Genomic DNA, 24,468 nt, shown 5'->3' with positions numbered 1-24,468 from the left:
TGCTCAGTAAATGTTAGCTGTTACTATTTTATTAAACAAAGCTGGTCATGAATGGAAGGTGGTTATGAGATCTAATGAGGGAGTTGAGGGTGCCTGCCTTGTCACCTGTGTTTGCCTGTGTTCCTCTTTATGAATGCATGTTCATGCATGTGTATTTTGTGGCCGTCATACAATATGGCAGTAGAGAGACGTGTCAAGTATGCCTTATGAAGTCTGCCTCAGTCATACTTTTTTTTGGTAAGCCATGTGCATGTGCCCATATACATTTGCTTGTATGTCCATAAAATTCGTGTCCGTTACTTCTTTCAGTTATGTGTAAGGAGTTAAGTGGTCCTGCCTAAAAAACACACACAGTGGCAAACAGAAAAAAGCCCGATGAAATGTATTAAAACTTGAGTTCATGTGGACGGGGCTCTGGGCGTGAGGGTGGTAGCTTAAACGAAAGGATTCTGAACCACAGCCTTGGGCAAGTCATGCATTTTTTTCCTGCAGTTTATACCAGCTACTGAAAGGAGATGACATTGTTGTCTACATACCTCTTCAAGGAAGGTCAAGACCAACTAGTAAACATCAGTGAAATACCAAGAAAGGAAAAAATGGCAAATGACATCCTTAAATTCCCTTAAATTTAAGATGGACAGAAGCCACTGAAATGCAGTGTCTCCTAACATCAAATATCCCCCCCGAACTGGGTCTTACATTGGGTGGAACTGGCAAACAAGATTGAAACAGTAATTTGCAGAAGTGGAGGACTGGAAAGCAGCAGTGCAGGAGTTTGGAAGTTATCTGTAATGTGAAAGCCGTGGAGAAGCCCTAAGGCTGTGTTATGCAGTGTTGTGGGAAGCAGCTAAGTACAGATTGCAGAGAACTTGGGATGAGGTGTGAACTAAATTGGTTCATCCAGCATTGGAGTGAGAGCTCTGAACTCAGGCCAATGACATACTGCCACTTACTAGCTTGGTGACCTCGGGTAAGTCACTGAGCCCTACTTGCCTCATTTGTAAAATGTTTGCTCATTCTGGCTCTTTTCTTTTTAACTCATGTGCTTGGCAAGATAAGTTAGGGTGATGGGTATCAGGTGTGCTTTAGAAAAGATCACAAACTATCCCAGTGTCAGAGGGAATAATTGTTTCAGCTTGGGATCATGTCAGGTGACCTTTTCCACCAGTGACCTCTGGATACCTCCCTGTCGGGCTCACTTTTCTTGGTCTTGTACGTTGACAGTGTGCTTTATAGGTCTTTGTGCCACCAGTTGAATAACCTTAGAGGTAGTTAAGAAATACTGACTTGTTTGTGCCCCGATCCAGGAAGATCCCACATGCCGCGGAGTGGCTGGGCCCGTGAGCCATGGCCGCTGAGCCTGTGCGTCCGGAGCCTGTGCTCCGCAACGGGAGAGGCCACAACAGTGAGAGGCCCGCGTACCGCAAAAAAATAATAATAATAATAAAATAAAAGGGGAGATACTGACTAGCCTGGCAGAGAGAGATTAGTAAGTGTGCTGTTCTTTCTGATTCCAGACAGGGCGTTATAGAATTCTGATGGAAAGATTTGGTTCGAGAGAAATATTATTCTGTTCTAGGTCCTGACTCTGCTGGGTTAGTCTTTTCTCGAAGGATATATCACCTCTCCTTCACCCTTTGTGTACTGTTGGGTTAGATACTACTTTTTACAGAGGGTTCTGTGAAGATACGAACTTACATTTAACTAAGTTTTATGACTTCAGCTAACAGTAGATCTTTAGATGTTATTTTTAAGTCACTTTGGTCAGGACTTTGGTGACCTCTGTGGTTATGAGTGTCGAGTTTCAGACATTTGTCATGTTTACTTGTTTCGTGTTCAGATTGTATCTGCAGAGTTTGTTTTGAACGTAACATATAACAAGTAAAGCTCTTAAAGATTTATACAGCTTCATCTAAAGAGGTGTGTATGAGGGCAGGGGAGTCACAGGGGGTACGAGACAGGTGCGGAGATCACCTCGTCATCGAGGCTTTCTTGGCTAGAATGAGCAATCTGTATCCTTTATGATAGAGGGCTTGATTTCCCTTCCTTTGTGTTGGAAGCCAGGGAATAGCGGTGGAGTTCTTTACCCTGGAGACCGTTCTTCCTGACTTCCCGCCTGGGAAGAGCTATTTGGGGTGAGCCCTCTGTCCCTGGAAGAGCCCTGGGCTGCCCTACTCTGCCCGCTGCAGTTAGCGCCTGGGAACTGGCCTGAGAGCTCTGCATTTGTTCTCATCGAGACCAGCCAGCTCGTGATTTCGCACAAAGAGGTAGAGCGTATTCACGTTGTCACCAAAGATGTGATTAGACGAGATATTGATTCTGAACTTCTGCCCTCTTCCCTCTGTTCAACTCTGTTCTTTCTTAGTGAGGTTCAGGCAGAAAAAAGATGGAACAGAGAGAACTAGGCCACTGGCTTTTGATAAATATTGATCAGTGAGCACGTCAGATGTAGCAAAGGCCTGCCCCTTTGTATGATGTCACCCTGCATGGGGGTCTCAGTGTGGCCTGTGATCACTCCTGCGGGGACTTGCTTTCTCAGGGAAAGGTTAGAAAAGGAAAAGAATCCCTGTGGGCAGCATCCAAAAATAATGTAAGCATTTCTAAATGCGTTTCCTTGAAGTCGTTGATCCCTTTGGTTTTCAAGGCCATGCGGTGGCAGGAAGGGATGAGGTGAAGTGGTCAGCCTTGAATGACAGACTTCTGAGCACCGCTCGTCTCGGTTCCTCTGTCTTATCCACCTCTTCCCAGCTTTGGCCTCCACTGCCGTCTGTCTGTCTCTGCCCCGCCGCTCCCCGAGCCCCGTCACACGCACACCATATGCGTGTTCTTTCCCCCTGTAGTGCATGTCTGTGGCGTGGACAGTTGCATCTGTACTTGAACTGCTCTAAGCCAGGACCTCCCTGTTGGGCCACACTGGGTGAGTGAGATGCTGTGACCTTGAGGGTCCTTCAGTCAAGTGAAGTGTGGCCCTGGTTTTTATCTTGATGTGCCTGGGTTGGTTCTGTGTAAGCAGCCAGCGATCCTGTTAATGGATCCCCTGGGACAGAGGGAAGAGGACAAAAGTGGATTTGCTGAACTCCTGTGGGACATTTGAAATGGTACCAAGAGGAGGCTGAAATGTAAATCAGCCCTTGCTTATCAGCCTGAGTTCCAGCATGTTAAAAGGGTGATGATTAGTAAGAAGAAGGCCAGGATACTTTATCTTTTCCTTTGCACGTTTGGGAAAAATTTCCTCTGCCCTGCTAGCATTAGAAGCAGACCATTCTTTTTCCTCTACCATATCACATCAGCTTTCATTAAAAGTCACCAGCAGCAAATACAAAGCCCTATCCACGGAAAACCGTTTAAGGCAACACTGTGCCCCAGCGCTTCAGGGGTGGGGTTTTGCCTTCTGCACAATGGATCGGTTTCTCATATCCATGCCTTTCGGACCCAGCAGCTTTTAAAAGACCAAGAAGCATTGCTCTGCTTTCTCCTGCCTCTCTCAGAGACCAGAGCTGCCATGCCTCTAGCCATGTCCCAGAGAGCATATGTGAAGCAAGTCAGCTTAATTTGCCTGCATGCCTAGGACGCCTCTCTTTAAAATCTAATTTTGAGACAAGAGCTGTGTCTGAATATTTTGCTTTTCCCATGCAGGCGAGCGACGGAGGCGCCGGTGCCAGGTGGCGTTCAGCTACCTGCCCCAGAACGATGATGAGCTTGAGCTGAAAGTTGGCGACATCATAGAGGTGGTAGGAGAGGTACGTGTGCCAGGCGGGTGGGCGCGGTGGGCTCACATGGGCTGTCAGAACCCACCCCTGGCTGGTTGGCCTTGCTGTGGGGGGCGTTAGAACTCAAGAGACCTTGGACATCACCTGGTTGAGTCTCTTCCAGAGGAAATTCCTCCAGAGAGGCCTGCCACCCAGCAGGGAAGGAAAAAGAAGTGGCATTTATTGAAGACCTAGTATGTGACAGGAGTGACGAGGTTCTTTACGCATGGGCCCATTGACTCATCGTAACCACTTTATTTTGTAGAAAAAGAAAGAGGCTCAAGAGACCCTAGAAGAGGCAGGGCTGAGGGTTGAAGCCAGGTCCACCTGGCTAGAGGCCCTTGTTCTTTCCACTGCACTACATAACCTTGTTCCTGTGTGGTCCTGGCTGCTCAGAGCCAGCCCTGCTGGTGAAGTGTCCCACCAGACACTGGCACGGGCTTTTCAGGCTCCACTCCCTCAGGCCTGGGGGATCCTGGGCTTCGAACTTAGCATCTGATCATTCATTCTGATTCGACACATGTATCTGTATATAGAAGTACAGTTTTCCAATTGCTTTGGTTTCCTGAATACCATTCAACCTTACAGAAACCCACGATTCCCCCCTGCCCCCGCCCCGCAAAAAAGGGAAGCCAGAAGTCAAGGAGGAGGTTAAGGGTTAAATGAACTATGATGTGGGTAGAAGTGGCAGGGCTGATGCTGGCAGCCAGGTTTCTTGACTCTCATATAAACATGAAGTGAGCATGCATCAAAGCTTTACGTAACTCACTAATGAGGGCACCTGCAAGATTCTTGGTAAGGCTGGCTCAAAGAGAACGGCGAAAGAGCAAAGTATTCATAATGACTGAAAGAGAAAAAAACTTGAGTAAGATTGCTAAGTTAGATGCACAACTACACAGCGTCCTGCAGGGCAGTGAAACTGTAACCTCTGAGGTTATCTTTTCTAGGGGATGAATCTCTTGCATCTCTGCTGGTCAAAGTTTATTTTCATGGTTATCTGACAAGACTCATTTGTTTTGCTTTTGGTTTTCTACTGGTTAACATCTACACTAACAGAGTTGTAAACTATCTCATAAATAGTAAATAGTGTGTCAAGCAGATACCTGTCCCTAGAGGATCAGTTAATGGGGCTCCCAGCGTGATACTGGCAGGACATGCAGTGGCCCCTTTTGCCTATTTCCCAGCTTTGGATAATTTGTATTAGTATGTCATTCATTCACCATTTTTTTATTCCTGGTGCCAAGCAGGGCACATAGGAGACATTTGTTGAAAGCTGAATGAGTTAAAAATGAATGCACAGCAGAGAAGAACATTTGTGCCAATGGTGGAAGGGCACAGTTCATGAGACTGACACCATGGAAGAAATTCCAGAGGAAAAAATAAACAGTTGTGACTAAAAATAAAAGAGAGTTAAAATTTTGGTATGATTTGAAGAAAGTTTAGCTAAACAAAGAGGACAACAAACAGGAAAAAAATTTGCAATAAATTAAGATGAAAAGTTATTATATATGTAACATATGAAAATATTTTAGAAAGCTACTATAATAATGATAAAGTATAGATAGATCTGCTATAAACACACATCCCACAAGGGGAAATAAAAATCTTAACCATGAGAAAATGTTCTGCCCTGCTATTAATTAATCAAATTAAGACAATAATGGGTACCTCCTTTTGAAAATCCTAAAACAGATTTAGTGGTAAGACTTGGCAATGCTTAGAAGAACTGGTGACTTTGTATATCTTTATGATCCTTGTATGAAGCTACTTAACAAGCACATCAATAGCTATAAAAATCTGAATTAATACCCTTTGACTCCGTAATCTTACTCCTAGGAATTTATCCATGGAAATGGTCAACAGAAAAAAATATGTGAAACATGTTAATTGCAGCAATGCTTGTGATAATGAAAAGTCATCAAGAAAGGGAATAGTTGTGTGAATTAAGTCATATTATCCAGCTAGAAGACGTGAAGCCATTAATATGGTAAAGAGGCCTTTAAATCTGTACTTATTACAATACTGTGCGTTGTAATTATGTTACATTCCACTAACCTGAGAGCTTTTCAACAGTAGGGATCTGGTTTTTATCTATCTTTATATTCATAGTACCTGGAATAGTGCCTGAAACCTAACATATACTTTAATAAATGCTTATTGAATAAGTAAATGAATAAATGGAAGTATGAAAAGTTTTTTTTCCAAAATAAATGAATATATCAGCCACAGATTTGCATACAGTAGGATACAGTCGTCTGAAATCTATCTTTGTGCATGTGATCAAAAATGGAAAGGGACCCAGAATTGAAAATGGTTCTGTCATAGAGATGATTTTTCCTTTAATGTTGTAATAATATTTTAAGAAATACAAATTAAGGTGAGGAAAATTATTAATAAATTTCTGGGAAATAGTGCCCATTCTCAACTGCCTGTTGGCTCCAGGGAAACCGAACGAGGGTCGCTAAAGGAGAGGAATGATTGCAGGGCTGTTATTCTCCTTGCCTGGGAGAAGAGCTTCACCACCATCTACGGTCCCCGCCTCCTTTCCATCCCTGCCAGCTCTGTGCCAGGCTTCATTTGGGCTTGCTTCAAGCAGGAAAAAGGAAAATTAACTGTGTAGCCTATGCTATTTGTGTAAAACAAAACATAAAGGTTTACCTTTTAATCCATATTTTTTAAATTATATCATCAAAAATTAATTTCCCTGTTGTTGAAATTTACTTGTCATATTGCAGATCCTGGGCCATTGTCACTGTATAATATAAAATCTGCCCTTCTCTCTTATAATGGGTGTTATATAAATGCCAAACGAAAATCCCAAATAAACAAAAACCCTTAAACCACAGGAGCAGGTTGAGATAAGACCATAGTAATAGCTTTGCAATACTATAGAATCAATCTATTGGTCAATAAAAATATAACGTATTGTATTGTGTAGGTGTGTGTATATATTTTTATTGATTAATTAATAGATTAATTCTGCAGTATTCCAAAGCTATACACACACAAATGCCCATACTCCCTCCCACCCCAAGAGACAATTCCTAGGAAGGTTTTGAATGTATGGACCGGTTTTTTAGAACAGTTGAATGAAGTAGAGAATCCTAAAAAATGATACACATATATCTTAACATGTAATCTTAGCTTAAAATATAAAAATGTGTATTTGTCTGCCATTTGTCAACACAGCCTCGTAGAGCCAGGGCATCTCCCTTAACTATGGGTTTGCTGGTTTGAGTTCTATCCTCTCTGCATCCGTGATGCATCCTCTGCTATTCCCACTGGTTTCTTTAAAGTGGATTGAGGACAACATAAGTGAAACAATCAGGGTTAATAATTCTTCTAAAATTCTACACTCCCTCACCCCTAATCTCTTTTAGTTGTCTTTTTCTATACCTGTTTTGGCACCTTTTTTTTTAAACCTTCAAATTATTATCCTATTCCTTCTCACCACTAGCTTTTTCTCTTCAAACCTACATATTTTGTACTCTTTAACCAAATGGTGTGCTAGCAGGACGAGCAATGGACAGAAACAGGTTTGGGTGCACACGGCCCTGACCCTTGGTAGGGTGAACAGCCCTTCTGGCAGAAGTTAGCAGCTCAGCTTGGATGGGTCTCTGCAGCGTGGCTAGAGGAGAAATGGAGAGTGTGGGGCGGTCCAGGGATGAGTGGGGTGAGCAAAGTGAAGGTCGCTCAGGAAGCGCTCACCACACTTCTGCCTCCTGGCTGGTCTGCAGGGAGAAAAAAAAAGTCACTGTGCACTTAATGGGACAGGGCTGCCAATCCAGAAGGAAAGCTAACAGGCTAAATCCCCGGTAGGCATTTTTAAGGAAATCATTGTAAATACACACTTGTGACATTTTTGTCCAGCGTGGGGAGGATTGATCAATGCAGGCGAAGTTCTAATGATAAGAACAGAGATGGCACATGGACAGGGTTACGAGGAGAAGTGGCATTTGAGGGCCGCTGAAGTTTTGAAACTGGCTTGCTGGCCTATTTTTGGGGTTTGGTTTTTGTTTTAAAGTGCTTTGAAACCTCTTCGTTTTCCTATCTATGTTGTCTAGAGCCTGGGAAAGGCGCTGCATTTCCTCTTGTGCTAGATGAGCTTGGTCTCATCCAGTCTCTCCTCGTGGTGGCCCAAGGGGTGTTCAGAGATTCTGGCTGTTATTTGTTCTTTGTGGTTAGTTTTTGAGGTATTTCCCAGTGGTCCCCAGTCAGGCTGGCTAGATACTGAAGGCTTCACTTTCTGACTTAGAGCTTAACTTGGCCTTGTCGTTTGCAAAGAAAGGTCACTTGCATTTCCTAGAAACTTAGGCATCTTACTTCTTGTGCCATGGAGAGAGATTTGGTTCTCTCAGCAGGAGTTAAAGAGGCCCTTGAAATTCTTCAGAACTTTTAACTCAATCAGACAACCTCTGTGTGTGTGGACGGGCAATTTATCCTCATTTCATTTTTGGTGTCAGAACTCTGAGAACTCGCATGTGCAAAAGGAGGCCTTTTTGTTTTGTGCTTGCCCAAAACTTGACGGGGAAGTCAAGTTCCTTTAAAAGCTGATTAATTAATAGGTGATCAAAGCATACCTGAATTCTTACCCATTAAGGCACCCTTTGCTTTAGAAGGGTTTGTATCCTTTTTCAAAAAAAGATAACATTAATGTAAGATTTTTTAAATTGCAATTTGATAATCTAAAGAGCCCAGGCTGCTCTACAATTATTTTTCCAAATAACTTTGGGGTGTACATCTCTGATTCCCTAATGCACAGAGATGGTAGAACGTTCATATTAAGGAGGGGGAAGCCACGTTTAGAAGCAACGATGATTAGATTAGAATCATTGGCATACAAAACAGGCGACAACCACATAAAAGTAACATCTTTGCAAGTTTAAATGTATTTATAATAGATTGGCATAGCTATGGGAATTATCAAATATTTGAGTGCTTACTTGGTAAGAGAAACTGTGCTTATAGAGATCCAAAGATTTATTGAACAGAACTCTGCTTTGAAACATGCTTGGTATAGTCGGGGAGGGTAAGATATACTCAACTAAGAAGGTGACTAATAACCCGAGATACTGTTAGAGTGGCAAATAATGGCGTTGACAAATGAGAGAGGAATTTGAAAACAAAGGTACTCAGTGAGAGGGAAGAAGATGCTTCCTAGAATAGGTGACATTTCAACTGGACATGTGGAAGGTGAGGAGTATTTGGATTCATTCAGCAAGCACAGCTGTATTGTGTAAGGCGCTGGGCTAGTCCCGAGGAAGGAGGGCAGGACGTTAGTACAGCTTTGCTCTGAGGTTGGGGATGACCTGTGAAGCTTTGGGCGCAGGTGTGGAGTACAGGAAGCAGGAGCTGGCAGATGCAATCAGATGGGGTGGAGGGAAAAATGACACTGCTGCCCACACTGAACTTTTATTTTTTAACATCTTTATTGGAGTATAATTGCTTTGCAGTGTTGTGTTAGTTTCTGCTGTATAACGAAGTGAATCAGCTATACATATACATATATCCCCATATCCCCTCCCTCTTGCATCTCCATCCCACCCTCCCTATCCCACCCCTCTACGTGGTCACAAAGCCCTGAGCTGATCTCCCTGTGCTATGCAGCAGCTTCCCACTAGCATCTGTTTTACATTTGGTCGTGTATATATGTTAATGTTACTCTCTCACTTCATCCCAGTTTCCCCTTACCCCTCCCCGTGTCCTCAAGTCCATTCTCTACGTCTGCACACTGAACTTTTAAAGGAACACCCCCTTCAAAGTTTCCTTACGTGTGGCTGTTCTAAGGTGAACGCGTCCCCATAGACAATTCACTCACCAGGGAATAGTTACAGGATAAAGCTTCAGGATCTTGATTCATCAGAAAGGTTATCTTTCTGGCTTGATTTATTATTTGCTCATATTTTCAAGCTGGAATGGTAGTAAGGGTAGCCTAGAGTCATTAGGAATCTGGGGACCTGTAGACTAGCCCATAGGTGTATTGAAGGACAGGACTTTCAAGCATTGCTGAAGAATGTCTGTAAGAGCCCTACCAGAAACCCTTGCCACTGTCAGGAAAATCGTGGATGTTGCTCTGTCTCATTGGACAGAGCTTGCTTAGGTCCTAAATAAAATCGTATATATATTTTCTTAAGTCATTTCCCTCTGGATGACCCTACAGATTTCTCTTTTGAGGGACCCCCCCCTCATGTGGAATAGGCTTATTCTCAAAAGAATAAGGGGAGGGGATAAAAATCAACTTCCTGTGTGTATGGAATGTTCTGGCCCTGCCTGGAAGAGGTAATTAGACAATGAAGGACATAGGAATTGGGGGAAAATATTGGCTCAGGCATTTAGAAGCAAGGTAACACTTGTTTATAGTTGGCATGACTAGCTTTCCATGTCCCCAGATCAACAGGGATGGTTATTTAAACCAATAAAAATAGAAAATAATGTAGGTATTTATGACTTCAGGAAGTGGTTCCCTCAAAAATATTTTCTCCCACTAATTCCACAAGTAGAAAAGGATGTTTTCTGAAAACAAATTGTATTTTTTTCAGCAATATTCAAAAGGTAAAACTATGTCTTAACACATTTACATGAAGTTCTAAAAGAGGCAAAACCAATCATAGGTGATAGAAATCAGATTAGCGGTTGCTTGGAGGTAGATTGACGGGGGAGGAACACTAGGAAATTTTCTGGAATGATGGAAATGCTCTGTATGCTGGTAGAACTATGAGTTACACGAGTGTATGCATTTGTCAAAACTGTTCGACTTGTACCATTAAGATCTGGACCTTTAAATGAATTATATCTCAATTTTAAAAACTTTAAAAAACTATCTTGATATTTTTCTAGTTTAAAACATTTTCCAAAGTGCTTTCCCCTACCTCTCACAGGTAGGAAAAAGGACTGGTATTGAAATTCTCATTTAACTATTTCTGAATACATTTTTCAAATTGAGAGATAATTAACATATAACATTGTATTCCTTTTAGGTGTACAACAAAATGATTTGATATATGTATACATTGCAAAATGATCACTACAGTGAGTTTAGTTAACATCCATTACCACACATAGTTACAATTTTTTTTCTTGTGATGAAAATGTTTAAGATCTACTCTCCTAGCAACTTTCAAATATACAGTATAGTATTGGTAATTATTTACATTACATCCTCTGGATTTATTTATCTTATAACTGGAAATTTGTTTTGACCCCCTTCACCCATTTTGCTCACCTTCCCCACCCCCTGCTTCTGCCAACCACCAATCTGTTCTCTATATCTATGAGTCTGTGTCTTATGTGTTTGTTTTTGTTTTTTTTTAAGATTCCACATATAAGTGAGATCATACAGTATTTGTCTTTCTCTGTCTGACTTATTTCACTTAGCATAATGCCTTCAAGGAACTAGAAAAAGCATAAACTAAGCCCAAAGTTAGTAGAAGGAAGGAAATAACAAAGATCAGCAGAAATAAATGAAATAGAGACTAAAAAGACAATAGAAAAGATCAGTGAAACCAAGAGCTGGTTTTTTGGAAGGATAAAACAGACAACTCTTTAGCTAGACTCACTCAGAAAAAAAGAGAGAGAGAACTCAAATAAATAAATCAGAAATGAAAGAGGAGAGGTTACAACTGATATCACAGAAATATAGATGATCATAAGGGACTATTACGAACAATTATATGCCAACAAATTGGCCAACCTAGAATAAATGGATACATTCCCAGAAACATAAAACTTACCAAGTATGAATAAATTTTGAGGAAAATTTTAGTGATGTTGAGGTGTGGGCCTCTCCTTAGAGCTTGATTTGTCCATTGTTCTTTTTGGAAAGAATGGTAAAACAGCTCTTGAAACAATGAAGCTGACTCCATTTGCCTGTGTGCCTCTCCCTCCCCATGTTCCCTCCTCCCTCACACCCGCCTCTCCAGTGTGCTTCTGACTGAGGTTTGGGTAACAAAGGGCAATTGGATGTGAAAAGCTATAGCAACCCTTAAATGGATTTTTCTGTCTTGCTGCTTGTACCCTGAAGTAGACTTTAGACTTGATGAATCTTGTTCCTCTTCCTGGTACAGTTGACAGGTAAAACTTCAACAGTGGAAAGTAGGAACTACAGGCATATCTCAGAGATATTGCGGGCTGGGTTCTAGACCACTGAAATAAAGCAAATATTGCCATAAAGTGAGTCACACAAAGTTTTTGGTCTCCTAGTGTGTATAAAAGCTATATTTACACTGTCCTGTAGTCTATTAAGTGTGCAATAGCATTATGTCTAAAATAATGTACATATCTTCACTAAAAATTACTTAATTGCTAAAAAATGCTCACTGTCATCTGAGCTTTCAAGTCATTGTAGTAACATCAAAGATCATTGATCACAGATCAGCGTAACAAATAAAATAATAATGGAAAAGTTTGAAATATTTGAGAATTACCAAAATGTCACACAGAGACACGAAGTGAGCAAATGCTGTTGGGAAAGTGGCGTCGATAGACTTGATGGATGCAGGGCGGCCACACACCTTCCATTTGTTAAAAAAAAAAAAAAAAAAAAAGCAACATCTGTGAGGCACTGTGAAGCAAAGTGCAATAAAATAGGTGTGCCTGTGTTCTGGGTAGTTAGGTACCCCAGACAGCAAGGTCATCTTTGTATTCACAGGCATCCTGTTCAGTGCCTTACAGATGTAGATAATGTTTGTAAGATTGGGTGGAGGTGGAGATGTTGAAATTCACCCAGCCTCTTCCCCAACTTGCAACAGGGCTAAGAACTAGAAACTACTTCCTTGGGCCCTGAACCACTTAGAGGCTGGTGATTGTGAAGACTTAAGAATTGCAGGGCACACAGACACAAACTGTTTAAGTGGTTTTACTGCATCTTTCTTTCTCAAACACTACCATGTAAAGCTGCCGTGCTCCCAGCTCTGGGCTGAAGGTGGGGTTCTCTCCTGGAACACAGCCATGGGCTCCAGAGCTGGCTGGGTTGCTCTCTGAGGAACACAGGGGTTTGTTCTCAACCTAGAGCCAAGGCCTGCAGAAGCCTGTTGATGAGTATGTGTTGGTGGGGAGAAGGTAGGTGTCTGTCCCCTTTAAATGCTTTCCTTGGGAAAGAAATCATAAGCCCTTGGTAACATCCATAATCCTCACTTTATTACAAAGGGATGCATTTCTCTCTTTAAATATAGAAACATAAACATAAGCAACTTGATTTCTAAGCAGGTAGTGTGCGGACTCTGTATGTTCCACTCTTGTAGAAGCTTTTCAAGGATGGGGTCTTTATCTGTTTTGTTCACCAGTGAATCTGTCCCGAAGTCCTAGGGCAGTGCGGAATATGTGCTCATTAAATATTGGTGGAATCGGGAGGGTCACACAGACCTGAGTGTGGTGTTACCTAATTAAGAACAGTGTGCAATATAGTCAGGGTCTCCTGGTCCCTTTTGCTCCTCACAGGAAGGAAAATTCCTTTTGTGGGGGAATCAGGGCTTCATAGGCCCCTATGGAGGATTTCCCCCAATTGATTTCCCTGCCATGCATTCATTCATCCATCCATCCATTCATGAGTGAATGTAATCACTATGGGCTGCAGTGTCATCATCTTTATGCAGGAAGTTGAACTAGAATTTCGCTGAAGAGGGATAGTGTGGGGCTGGGGATCATTTGTCTCATATCACCAGCCTGAATCTTGCAACCAGAGCAGCAGTCTTTAGGAAGAAATAGCACCGAACAGCTCTCTCTGCTACGGGGGACAGACGCCCGCCCGCTCCATGGTGCCTGTAATGGGAAGTGTACCCCCCAGGCGATGAGCAGTGGTTTGATTGTCTGCCCCTCTGCGCCCCGTGAGGCTAAGGATAGACGTCTGCTGGTTCCCTGTTGGCCATTCCTCTCAGACTGTGCTGTGACAGGGATGCGGGCATGTGGGGACGTGGCGAGGTGAAGACACCCCTGTTTTCCCAGCAGGCAGCCTGCCGATCCCACACATCAGGAGCACTTCCTTCAGGGATCTCGGGCTGGAGCCACTCATTACTGGGAACAGGAGCGTTTTAGATACTGTCAAACTGAATCAAATGGAATCGGCCCAGCCGCCCTGCGCTGTCAGGGATTACGCCAGGGACTGCTCATTTGTGGTGCGAGCCCTTGGTCTTTCCCTCCTGACTTGTGATTTCTGGGAGAAAGAAGGTCATTTTATGGTTCCTTATTCAAGACAAGCACAAAGGACCCCACGCTACAAATCCTGTGACTGTTTATATTCAGGCTTATGGTGCATCTTCCTAACCATTCTAATCCTATAAAAAGCTCCTTGAAAGGATAGTACGTAACGGTTGAGTTGACATAGACACATGGAATGATTTCAACAGAAACGTTGTGAAATGCCGTGATTTGGTATTGAATAAGGATAGTCATGCACGGGTGCCATTGTCTGGATTCTTTCCCGAAGATTCTGTGATCACACAGATATGATGGCCACTCTGTGAGTCTGTACCCCCATGAGCTCCCCAAATCGTGCTCTAAAATGCCATTCTGGTTGTCTCCATTCTGAGGCTGTGTCAGCACCTCCTGAATGTCTCTCACACACCCTCCCCTACTTATATCTGGCATTTCTGCTCTTCAAGGCCAACCTTAACTTTGATTCCTTTTTTTCTCCAAGCCTTCCCTTAGCATCCCAGATCTCGGCGAGCTCAACTTTGTGTAACACATTTGGTTTGTGCTAAGGCATGGTGTTTTCTTTTCTATTTACCTTGCATTGCTAGGTTTTGGTCATGCCCACCTTCCACCATCTTTAAACCATGTGTCCTTTCTACCTTGGTAGATTGTCCACTTCTTGAGGGGGAAAAAAAGGGTATGTCCTGTACAGTCCTGTGTCCCTAGCCGCTAGTGTAGAATCATAATACATCTATTTCTAACACTGATCAAGTGTACTAATTATCCCACTGTACAGAGGGAAAGCCAGGGTTGAGTTAGTAGGACATTCGACGAGTCACAAGATACGATTTGAACTGGGCTTTTGACTCTAATTTTCTTTTCATTTTAATTATTTAAGCTTTTAAATTGTATTTGTTGATTTGAAGAAGTAATACATGTACATGGCCAAAAAAAATTCCAAAAAGTTTCTAGGTTTCTTTCTATTATACTACACCATACTGGTAACTAAGTGCTTCCTTGTTCTCAAAATGCCCTGTTATTTTCCTCCGAGAAGCCAGTTCACTATTCTCACTTCTGCTGTTCTGTTAGTGGCTCCATCACAAAGTTTGGGGATGACTTTTTTTTTTTACACTTCCCTCATCTCAGCTAATTGGTTGCTGAAGACCAGCTTATCCCTCACAGATTCTCAAATCCGCACCTGCCTTGTTCATTCTCACCCCTCCCCAGATGCCGCCTTCAACTCCCCCACCCAGATGACTGCAGTCTGGCTGCCCTCCCTACCTCCCTTCATCCCATATCAGTTCATCTCAGGGTAATCTAGAACCTTCAAGAAAGCTACAGGGAGTCGTCCTACCTTCTGGTTGAGTTTTTATTCCACAGATTCTTAACTGTTTTTGTTAGGCTATCAAGTTAGGTTTGGTAATCCGGGAAAGCCATTCTCAGTTTTTAAATAATGGTTTTATATGCATAAAATAAAACACATAAGGTTACAAAAGGAACCATTTATATTAAAGTAGCTATCAAGCTATTTTAAAAACAAATTTTGGTATACTAATCTATGTGCACTTCTTTATTATAAATAATAAATAATTCCTTATTAATACATTAAATAACAGGGTCTCCCAGCAGGTGTGATAACTACCACCACTTAAAGGTAGCAAAGAGTGCAAACGATATCTTGAAATACCCACAGTATCTACGATGTGATGTAAAAATACGATTTGGTTGGTGTCACGTCACAGGTCCTTCTATTACTCTGGTGTGTTACGTATATTCCTAATCAAAGGAAATGCCAAATTTCAGTTGGATGTTAGTGGAAATGAAGTGTTAATTCTTTTCCACTTGCGTTTATGGTCCCTAGGTTAAACCCCACTTCCTGAGTCTGAATCTCGAGACCCTGTGAAGTCTGCTTTCTCATTCCCTGTTAACCTGTAAGCTTTGGGTCCTGCAGCTCTCCCTGTGTGGGCTGTGCACTCGGCACTGTACAGATGGGAGAGAAAACTGGCAAGTACCACATCTAACCTGAACCCTGCCTCTGTTCTTCTGTTCACATCTGTGCAGGTAGAAGAAGGATGGTGGGAAGGTGTTCTCAATGGAAAGACTGGAATGTTTCCTTCCAACTTCATCAAGGAGCTGTCAGGGGAGTCGGACGACCTCGGCATTTCCCAGGATGAGCAGCTCTCCAAGTCAAGTAAGGAAGGAAGTCCTCCCACCATGCAGGACAGGGGTGGGGGCACCCACGGGTGCCGCTCCAGCCTCCCCTTGGTTCCACTGCCTGTGCTAAGCGATTGTGACAGAAGCTCATGAATATTTTCTTGGTTATGCTGCCTTAACCCACCGTGGTTTAGTAGGTTTATCATTGTAAAGGTGTGAGGTGCATACCTTTCCCCCCAGTGCGCAGATGCACACTGTGAACATCTCTGGATAGGTGACTGTCGGCCTTCATAGTCCCCCATGGATGGCCCATGTTGCTGTGCTTCCATATACTTCTAAAATGTCACTCACTGCAAGTTGATAATTATTTTTAAAATGAACCAAATGAGATGGTTAATATTTCTCAGCATCTCTTGAGGAACTTGGAGAAAATGGCACACACACCCCCCCCCACACACACACCCCACACACAAATCATTGGTGGGAAGAAAGGCAATGTTCAGGACGCGTGTGTGCCAGCTCCCTTGAAAGTCTGCCAAGCCAGCTGAGGGCCCAGCCCCACCTCGGGTGAGCATGCGTGTCCGTCTGTGATGGTGAGAACGAACTCCAGGTCTTTCTCTCTCCAGGGCCTGAAGCTCTCCTCCCTCCAGCTTCTCTGCTGCCTTTTCCAGCTCATGGAGCAAAAGGTCAGGACCGGGAAACTTTGTTCTCCCAGTCGCTAACCCAACTTCCTACGTGGACGTCTGTGTATCTCTTGTGCCGTCTTGAGCCAAGGTCATGGGTGTGAATGTCGTAGAGGCTCGACTGTGTCTTAGCGGTTCGGCACTACCTGGGGCTGCAGACTTTCCTTTCTAACAAGAAGACAGCTCAGTCCTGTCAAAATAATTCTTAAACAGCTTTCTTTTCCATTTGGAAAAATCTGACTTGAGTGGTATTTTCAAGTTAGTTGTGTCTCTTTAACCAGTAGCATGATTGGGCAAATCCCCAATTTGGAGGTAAAGCCATTTCTGGAGTCGTGCTCAGGCCACCTCCCTCACTTGGTGTTCAGTGGCGCTGGCCAATTGGCTCAGTGGTTTCCAAAGTCTGGGGCTCCCCATCCCTGAACCTCATTCCATCCTGGAGTCTGTGATAGGAAAGACAGGAGGTGATTTGGGGGCAGAGGAAGCATCTTGAAGCTCCTGCTGCCTTCTCTGGTATGGGGCAAGGAGGTTCTCTGCTAACATGGGCCAACTGGTGGGTGTGGCCGGGAGGGGAGAAGGTGTCCTTGACCCCATGATAGTGGGACTTCTATGGCTTCCAACTTGCACATTAGAATTCTAACTGCCATAGTGTCTCCTTTCATACACTGGAGTAGTATTGTACCTGGTAATTGAGTCCCATAATAAGAATACTATATCTTAGGGATATGGTGGATTAAATGGGCTTTCTCGGAGGGAGGACCAGATCGGGTCATTTTACCATTATTTCTGTGGAAGTGTGTTATGAGTTCCAATAGCAATAATGTATATAAACCACCTCACCTATAGAAGACCCTCTATTAAGTGGTCACTTTCATTGTTAATCATGATGAATTCTTGGGACACAGCCAGCTAGTAAGTTGAGGCTGCTTGCACACTGGTTAGTACTATGCTCACTGAAGCATTGTCTCTGCATTTGGAAATTACTTTGGGATTCCTGTACTCAGGCAGAAAAGGAGATCTGGAGAGGTATTGGACCACATCTTTGGGAGAACCTTGACCTCTTGTTATCCTGCCATGTTAGGTATGCTTTCAGAGCTGGAGCTCAGAGAAGTCATACCTCTTGTGTTTTTGGAACTGTTGAAATAAACTGTCTCCTCTTACTCCAAGTCAATAATGTGGACATTTGACCCTGCTTGACCCCTTAGCTCAAAGCACACAGTGCTGGAATTCCTGGGACAGGAGGTTAGGAGGCGGAGTGGAATGGTCTTCCCAATCACTTCGCCTTCTGTCACATGCTCTGAAGGGGCTGTTTCTCTCATGGAGACTGCTGTCCCCAACGCTCATTCAATTAAAACCTGCCATTTCAGAGCTAGGAGAGCCTAGTAATTCCGGCAGCCATGTTTAGTTACCACAGGAACTGTCCCTTGTCAAGGGGGTTTCTGAGGTCTCTGGAGAGGCATGTTCTCCTAACAAGGATGGATGCTTGTGAAATAAGTACATGGCTTTTGTAATCTTCCTGTATGTGCAATTAAGGAGAAGAGGGCCCATCTATTGATCTTTCTACCTGTCTGTCCATATCCATCCATCCTTCCTGCTTTCCTTCTTTTTTCTATTCTTCATTCATTCAGCTTTACTTGGCCCCTGTTGTTACTAAGATGCTGTACAAGGTACTGAAGATATACAGAGACAAATCAGATAGGGTCCCTGTCTTCAGTCAGTTCGCACTGTGGAAAGGGGGTGCACAAGTCAGCGACAGTTCAGGAAAGCACCACACGTGCTCTGCTAGCCGGGTATCTGAGGAAAAGTGGGATACACAGGCAGAGAGAGGCCGGTCCCATGGGGATGTAGGGACAGCGGTGGTCACAAAGGGCTTCATAGGAAAGCAGATGTGATTATAATGTCCCTAGGGCTTGCTAAATTGAAATAATCCCCTGAAAGAGAAATACCATCTCTCAGTGTTCTCACAGGCTGTTCAGTAACTGTTTACACTCTGATGGTAAAATATATATAATTAGATCAGATCACATGCAGAAATTATGTATACTGTTAGGATTTGTCTACGAGGAACCTTTGGTTTTAGAGCGAATCTGCTCATTCCCTATCCCCAGAGAATGGTGTTAGTAGTTTCAGTGTACTTTACTTTACAAAAGAAACACGTTTTTGTTTTGAAATAATTATAGGGTCACAGAAAGTTGCCAAAAAACAAAACAAAACCAAAAAAAAAAACAAACAAACAATGTACAGGGCGGTCCCATGAACCCTTCATGCAGTTTCCCCCAGGGATAACATCTAGTATAACTATAGTAAATGCGTATTTACTTTTATCATAGAACTGAGAAAGACAAATGTAGTTAGTGCACAAAAGATATCTAGGTTTTTACTCTGGTATGAGCCGAACTATAGTTAATAAAGGTCTTTGTTAGACCAGCCCACTTAATACCCTTCATAGATTACAGTTTTCACAGAGGGTGCTTAATTAATACATGGCTATGGGGCTTCCTTGGTGGCGCAGTGGTTAAGAATCCGCCTGCCAATGCAGGGGACATGGGTTCGAGCCCTGATCCCACATGCCGTGGAGAAACTAAGCTTGTGCACCACAACTACTGAGCCTGTGCTCTAGAGCCTGCGAGCCACAACTACACACCCCGCGTGCCACAACTGCTGAAGCCCATGTGCCTAGAGCCCGTGCTCTGCAACAAGAGAAGCCACCACAATGAGAAGCCCGCGCACCACAACGAAGAGTAGTCCCTGCTCGCCGCAACTAGAGAATGCCCACGCGCAGCAACGAAGACCCGCTGCAGTCAAAAATAAATAAATTAAATTAATTAATTAATGTTAAAAAAATACATGGATCTGGGAGTAAGTCAAACTCCTAATGTTTACACCATTTTGGTAATTTTTAGAGATCCTAGTGACATCATATAAAAATCCTCTCAATTTAAATGCTAGTAGACATTGGGGGAGGTTTTTTTTTAAGACAGATAAAATCTGTATCCTGGTACATATGAAGAAAACTTTGTGTACAGTGTATCCTCATACATCTCTTTGTTATACACACACACACCTACCTCTGTGCACACACTTCTTTGATATTTGTAGTCTTCACATTGCTACTTCCAGAAGGTTTTTGAGGATACTTATTCATTTGAGTTTTGTTAACCAATGGATGAATGCAATTGAAGAAACATTGCATTTTATTTATAAGGAAGTGTGCCACGACAGCTTGACGCATGGTGGGTGTTCAGTAAATGCTTGCTGAATCCTTCTTACTCTGAGGAGGCATTTTTAGCTTTGAATGAAAGGTATAAATTGCTTGAACTTGCTTTTCTTTTACCCTGATGTATTTTTATATGTGGTAGTTGGTTATGAAAATCTCTAAACTTTAGATCTTTGTTCAGGGTAATCTAATCTATCAAGGAAAGAGTTACAGCAGTTCTGTTGGTTGATATGTTGATTTAGACATTTTATCTCAAACAAGAAAATTCATTGTCAGGTAGTGGCAGAAACTTTTTGCTGTATATTTAAATGTGAAAGCATCTTTACCTTTCATAGCATTTATGGAACTTTAAAGGTGCTTTTTCAAAAAGATTTTTGTCAACTTTTTATTATAGAAATTTTCTAACGTACGCAAATCGAGAGAATAGTATGATGAACCCCTGTGTACCTGTTACACAGCTTCAGCAGTTAGCAACCTGTGGCCAATTCATTGTAATTATACCACTACACAATCCTCCCCTATATTATTTTGAAGCAAACCCCAGATATCCTATAATTTCATCCATAAATATTTCAATATGTGTCAATAAAAGAGTATCTTAAATACTGTTATCACTCCGAATTGTAATAATAATAATAATAATTGCAATTCCTCAAAGTAATTACCTATATGGTCAGTGTTCACTTTCCCCTAATAGTCTTCTATTTTTTAATGCAATTTGTTAGTTTGAATCTGCACCCAAAGAAGGTACATACCCTGTGATTGGTTGATATGTCTCAACTCTCTCTGAATCTCTAGATTCTTCTTCCATGTTGCCTTTTTTCGTTGCTACTTTTTGCTGAAGAAACTGAGGTCCTTTGTGCGTTACTTTCCCACAGCCTGCCTTTTGCTGATTTCATCTCTGCTGTGTCGTTTACTCTATATTCCTATAAATTGATAATTGGATCCAGGGCCTTGGTTAAATTCAGGTTTGAGAGAGAGATTTTTTGGGGTGGGGGGACAGAACTGCTTCATAGGTGGTGATGGATAGTCTATCTGGAGGCTCATATGTCTGGCTATCTTTGGTTTTGAATATTAGCAGCCACTGATGATTATCACCCAGATCTATGCACTCATTAGGGCTTGCAAAATGGTACCCAAACAGGGAATTTTTTTAAAAAAGAGTGAAATGGGCTCCCATGTAGCAGATCAATAGTGAAAAAAAATGTTGAGTAAATTAGGTTTTTAAAAAACAAAACATCCAAGGGTTTGCAATAATTGTGCGGGCAGGATCTTACGTTAGGGATGGAAAGGAATTGAGAGCTCATCTAGCCTGGTGTCAGATGAGAACACTAAAGCCCAGTGAGATGAAGTCCTGGGTGTGGCCTCGCTTCTGAGTGATGAAGCCAACATTACATGCAGGCCTTCCTGCATATAATTTGCACATACTTTGGTATTGCTCCCATTACAGCTTGTAGTTTAGCCTTTCACGGAGCATCTGACAAGTTTCAAATCTGAGTACAGTTTAACTTATTTCTTCTTATGATCACAGATTATGATGAATTAATTACTTTTTCAGTTATAATTTTGCACATGCGAGTATTGACTACATGGTGTGAAATAGAACTAATTACAAATTATATTGATATTATTGCATTGAATTATAATCAGAAAATATCTTGATCTATAAGATTTATTTGGATGTAGAGGCAAAGAAATCCAGATATGACTACTACCCAGTTTCAATTTCATACATACTTTGCTTCACATTTAAGATATAAATGTGACTTTCCTGTTTCCAACATCTTTTTTATATTATTTAATTTCTTAGATTATAAAATAATTCTTGTAAAACTAAAAAGTATTCCTGTTTTCTTGTTTTAAAGAAAAACATCTTTTAGCTGCAGAAACATTTTAAGCTATTTCCCATAGTTTTCAGAGGGAGAAGGTTTGCATTTTCTTTCTATAACCATTAATAACCATGATATTTAAGTTTGAATTGACTTTATTTTCCTAATTCCTTATGTTTGAATTTTAGGTTCAGATACTTTAGTGACTCGTCAAGTGAAGGCAAAGATGGAGATGGCCTTTTAAAACTTAGGGCAAACCACTCCCATGATATGGAAACATTTTATTTCATTAGCTGTAAGAAATGGATTGCTTGTGCCCCTTGCCTATAAGAGCTAAAGCCAGGCTGGCACCCCCCACGCACGCTTTGGTGTCTCTACACTTTTTAATATTAAATGTTATTTGTTTTGTGTATGAGGTTCTGTTGGCAGTGAAGAGCAATTAGCAAATTGATGAAATAGCGTTTCAGGCAAAATTAGATGCTAGCATAAGCATATGATTTTGTGTTGAAATTTTAAAATGCTTCCCTTTTACAGTGTTTGCTGCCTTCAAGTACTAATATTTAATAGTGACAGTAGAATATTCCTCCCCCCCCCCCCAAAATAAACAGCACTCATATTCATGGACTTTCCAGTTGCCCATCTCGTCTGTTCTCTAGATGGAACGTGTGTGTCCTCACTCAGCCCCAGCCCAGGCTCCATTTCCAGTCCTCTTGCTGCCAGTGGACGGGGCGGGGGGTGGGTATTTTGCAGAAATGCTTGGCCTTTCAGAGACAGCAGGGCCATGTCTACCTCAGTGATGCTCAGACTTGATCCTGGGGAAGAAGAAAGGGAGGTTCTCTTGTACTTGGAGGAACTTTATTGAAATACTGATTCCTTTTTCTTCCTTTTTTCTGACATGAAAAGGACTGCTGCCATTCAGTTCTGGGGGGCCTGGCTCACAAAACAGCTGTATTCCTTGGGAGTAATGTTACCTTAGTGATGGAAGTTAGGCAGAATAAAAATTCACCCAAATAAAAACTAGCCACTGTTACGTGCTCCACTTTGCCATCAAAGTCCTCAAGAGCTACAAGTCTAAGGAGAACATGTGAAACACTTGTTTCTTTGGATTATCCTTATGTAGCCAGTGATTTGAATATCTAAGTTTTTGCTTTAACTGGACAGAGCACATCTGTCAAAAAGGGCAGATTTCAAAGCGGTGGTATACCACCATGTCTGCAGGACACAGAAATTGGCAATACCTGATTCCATTTAATTTGTTGATCTGATCATTTACAATCCCTTTCGTGTTATTAGGAGTGACATGGCCCAGAAGTTTACACGATGGTCCCTAGTGGAATTTCCCATTTTCCTGAAGAATGTTTCTAAAAAGTTAGACAAGTTGCTCTCTCTCACTCAGTTCCACTCTCTGTCTCTCTGTAAATGTAGCCTACCTTTTCATCCCTCAGACTTATTATGAGGGAGCTATGTAACTGGCCTCCAGTTCGATATTCAGCTCACAGCCGTAATAGGACCTATTTTTTGCATAACTTAGAGTAATGCATATATTAATTGAGCTTGTCTTTACCAAACCATTTTACCTGCTGATGGTACTCTCTGTAGGGTGTGTGTGTGTGTGTGTGTGTGTGTGTGTGTGTGTGTGTTCACCCTCAAACTGGGGCAGAGTGTGTGTAGTCTATGTACTTACTCGTGGTTCCAGAGAGATTTGGGCTTTAGCCATGTGTCCAGTCTTATGCTATTGATAACCTCTACTTGTAACAACAGAAAAGAAGATAATTTGCATTTGACACTGGGTGAGTCCTATGTCCTCATGCTTAAGTACAGTCTCATGACTGATATGGCAAAACCTCAATTAAGATGTTTCAGGAAATAGGGTTTTCTGGTGTCTTTGCTGCTAAGCAGAAAACCCCTTACATTGACATGGAAGCCACGATTGGTTTCAAACCTCATTGGTGAAAACCCCCCTCTAGAATACTTATACGCTTTCTTGCTTCAAGATACTAAGAACGAAAAATCTTTTAAAAGGGATTTTGTGCCTTGTTTAGACTCTTGGGGTCATGAGTATCAGTTTGTATCATACTGGGCTCTAGGGGTAGAAGATAAAGGCTAATGGACCAAAATCTATAGTATGTTCGGGTCACACTCTCCAAAGAGAAGAATGAGTTAACTAAGGAATCCGATTGATTGGATTTCCTCTGGTTGAGGTTTTCCTACTCTTGAGGTATAATGTTGAAGTGGCTTCCAGGTTTAAATTGGGCATAATCCACATGCCAGGCATTTGCAGAGGTGAGCCCTAATGCCAGTGCTCATTGCCATCATGGTTGCATGGGGACTTTGGGCTCATTCTGTAACATTCTTAAATTCTGCCTAATGGTTTCTAATTAATTTTGTGGATGAAGCTCTTGCAGTGGATTCATTGAAGACAAGTTCAGTTAAAGACTCTCCCTCTTCCTTCTTTTGCCATCATTTGCTCCCCTTCCCTCTCTCTTGTTTTTCTCTCCCCTTCTCTTCTCTCATTCACTGTCAGGAAAGACTACCTTTGAAGGGACAATTCTGTACCGAGCTGCACCGGGAAAGACGGAGGGCCACAGACGCTATTACAGTGAGTGACCTTAACAGCAGGAGGCAATTGTAAAGATAAGATCTGGGTTCTTGTGTTTTTTGATGCAGCTGCACTTTCCTGAGCTGCTCATGCTTCTGCCAAGTGTCTGTGAATT

General features: G+C 42.2%; 1 protein-coding gene across 7 annotated transcripts in view; it reads left to right on the top strand.

Moving 5' to 3' along the window:
- SH3KBP1 (SH3 domain containing kinase binding protein 1) overlaps nt 1-24,468 on the top strand; it is a gene marked incomplete at its 3' end in the record, with an annotated part of 345,340 nt that overhangs the window by 176,232 nt on the left and 144,640 nt on the right. For 6 of the 7 annotated variants that reach the window (XM_079910173.1, XM_079910175.1, XM_079910178.1 and 3 more), the window contains 2 exons: nt 3,637-3,740; nt 15,936-16,065. In XM_079910173.1, coding sequence (XP_079766299.1) covers nt 3,637-3,740; nt 15,936-16,065 — 234 coding nt within the window. Of the gene's footprint in view, nt 1-3,636; nt 3,741-15,935; nt 16,066-16,654; nt 16,715-24,278; nt 24,354-24,468 lie in introns of all 7 variants that reach the window. The other variant, XM_079910179.1, reaches the window with a different exon arrangement.

This window comes from Stenella coeruleoalba (assembly GCF_951394435.1).
Source record: "Stenella coeruleoalba genome assembly, chromosome: X".
NCBI classification, from domain to species: domain Eukaryota; kingdom Metazoa; phylum Chordata; class Mammalia; order Artiodactyla; family Delphinidae; genus Stenella; species Stenella coeruleoalba.
This window is presented reverse-complemented; position numbering and strand designations above follow the sequence as displayed.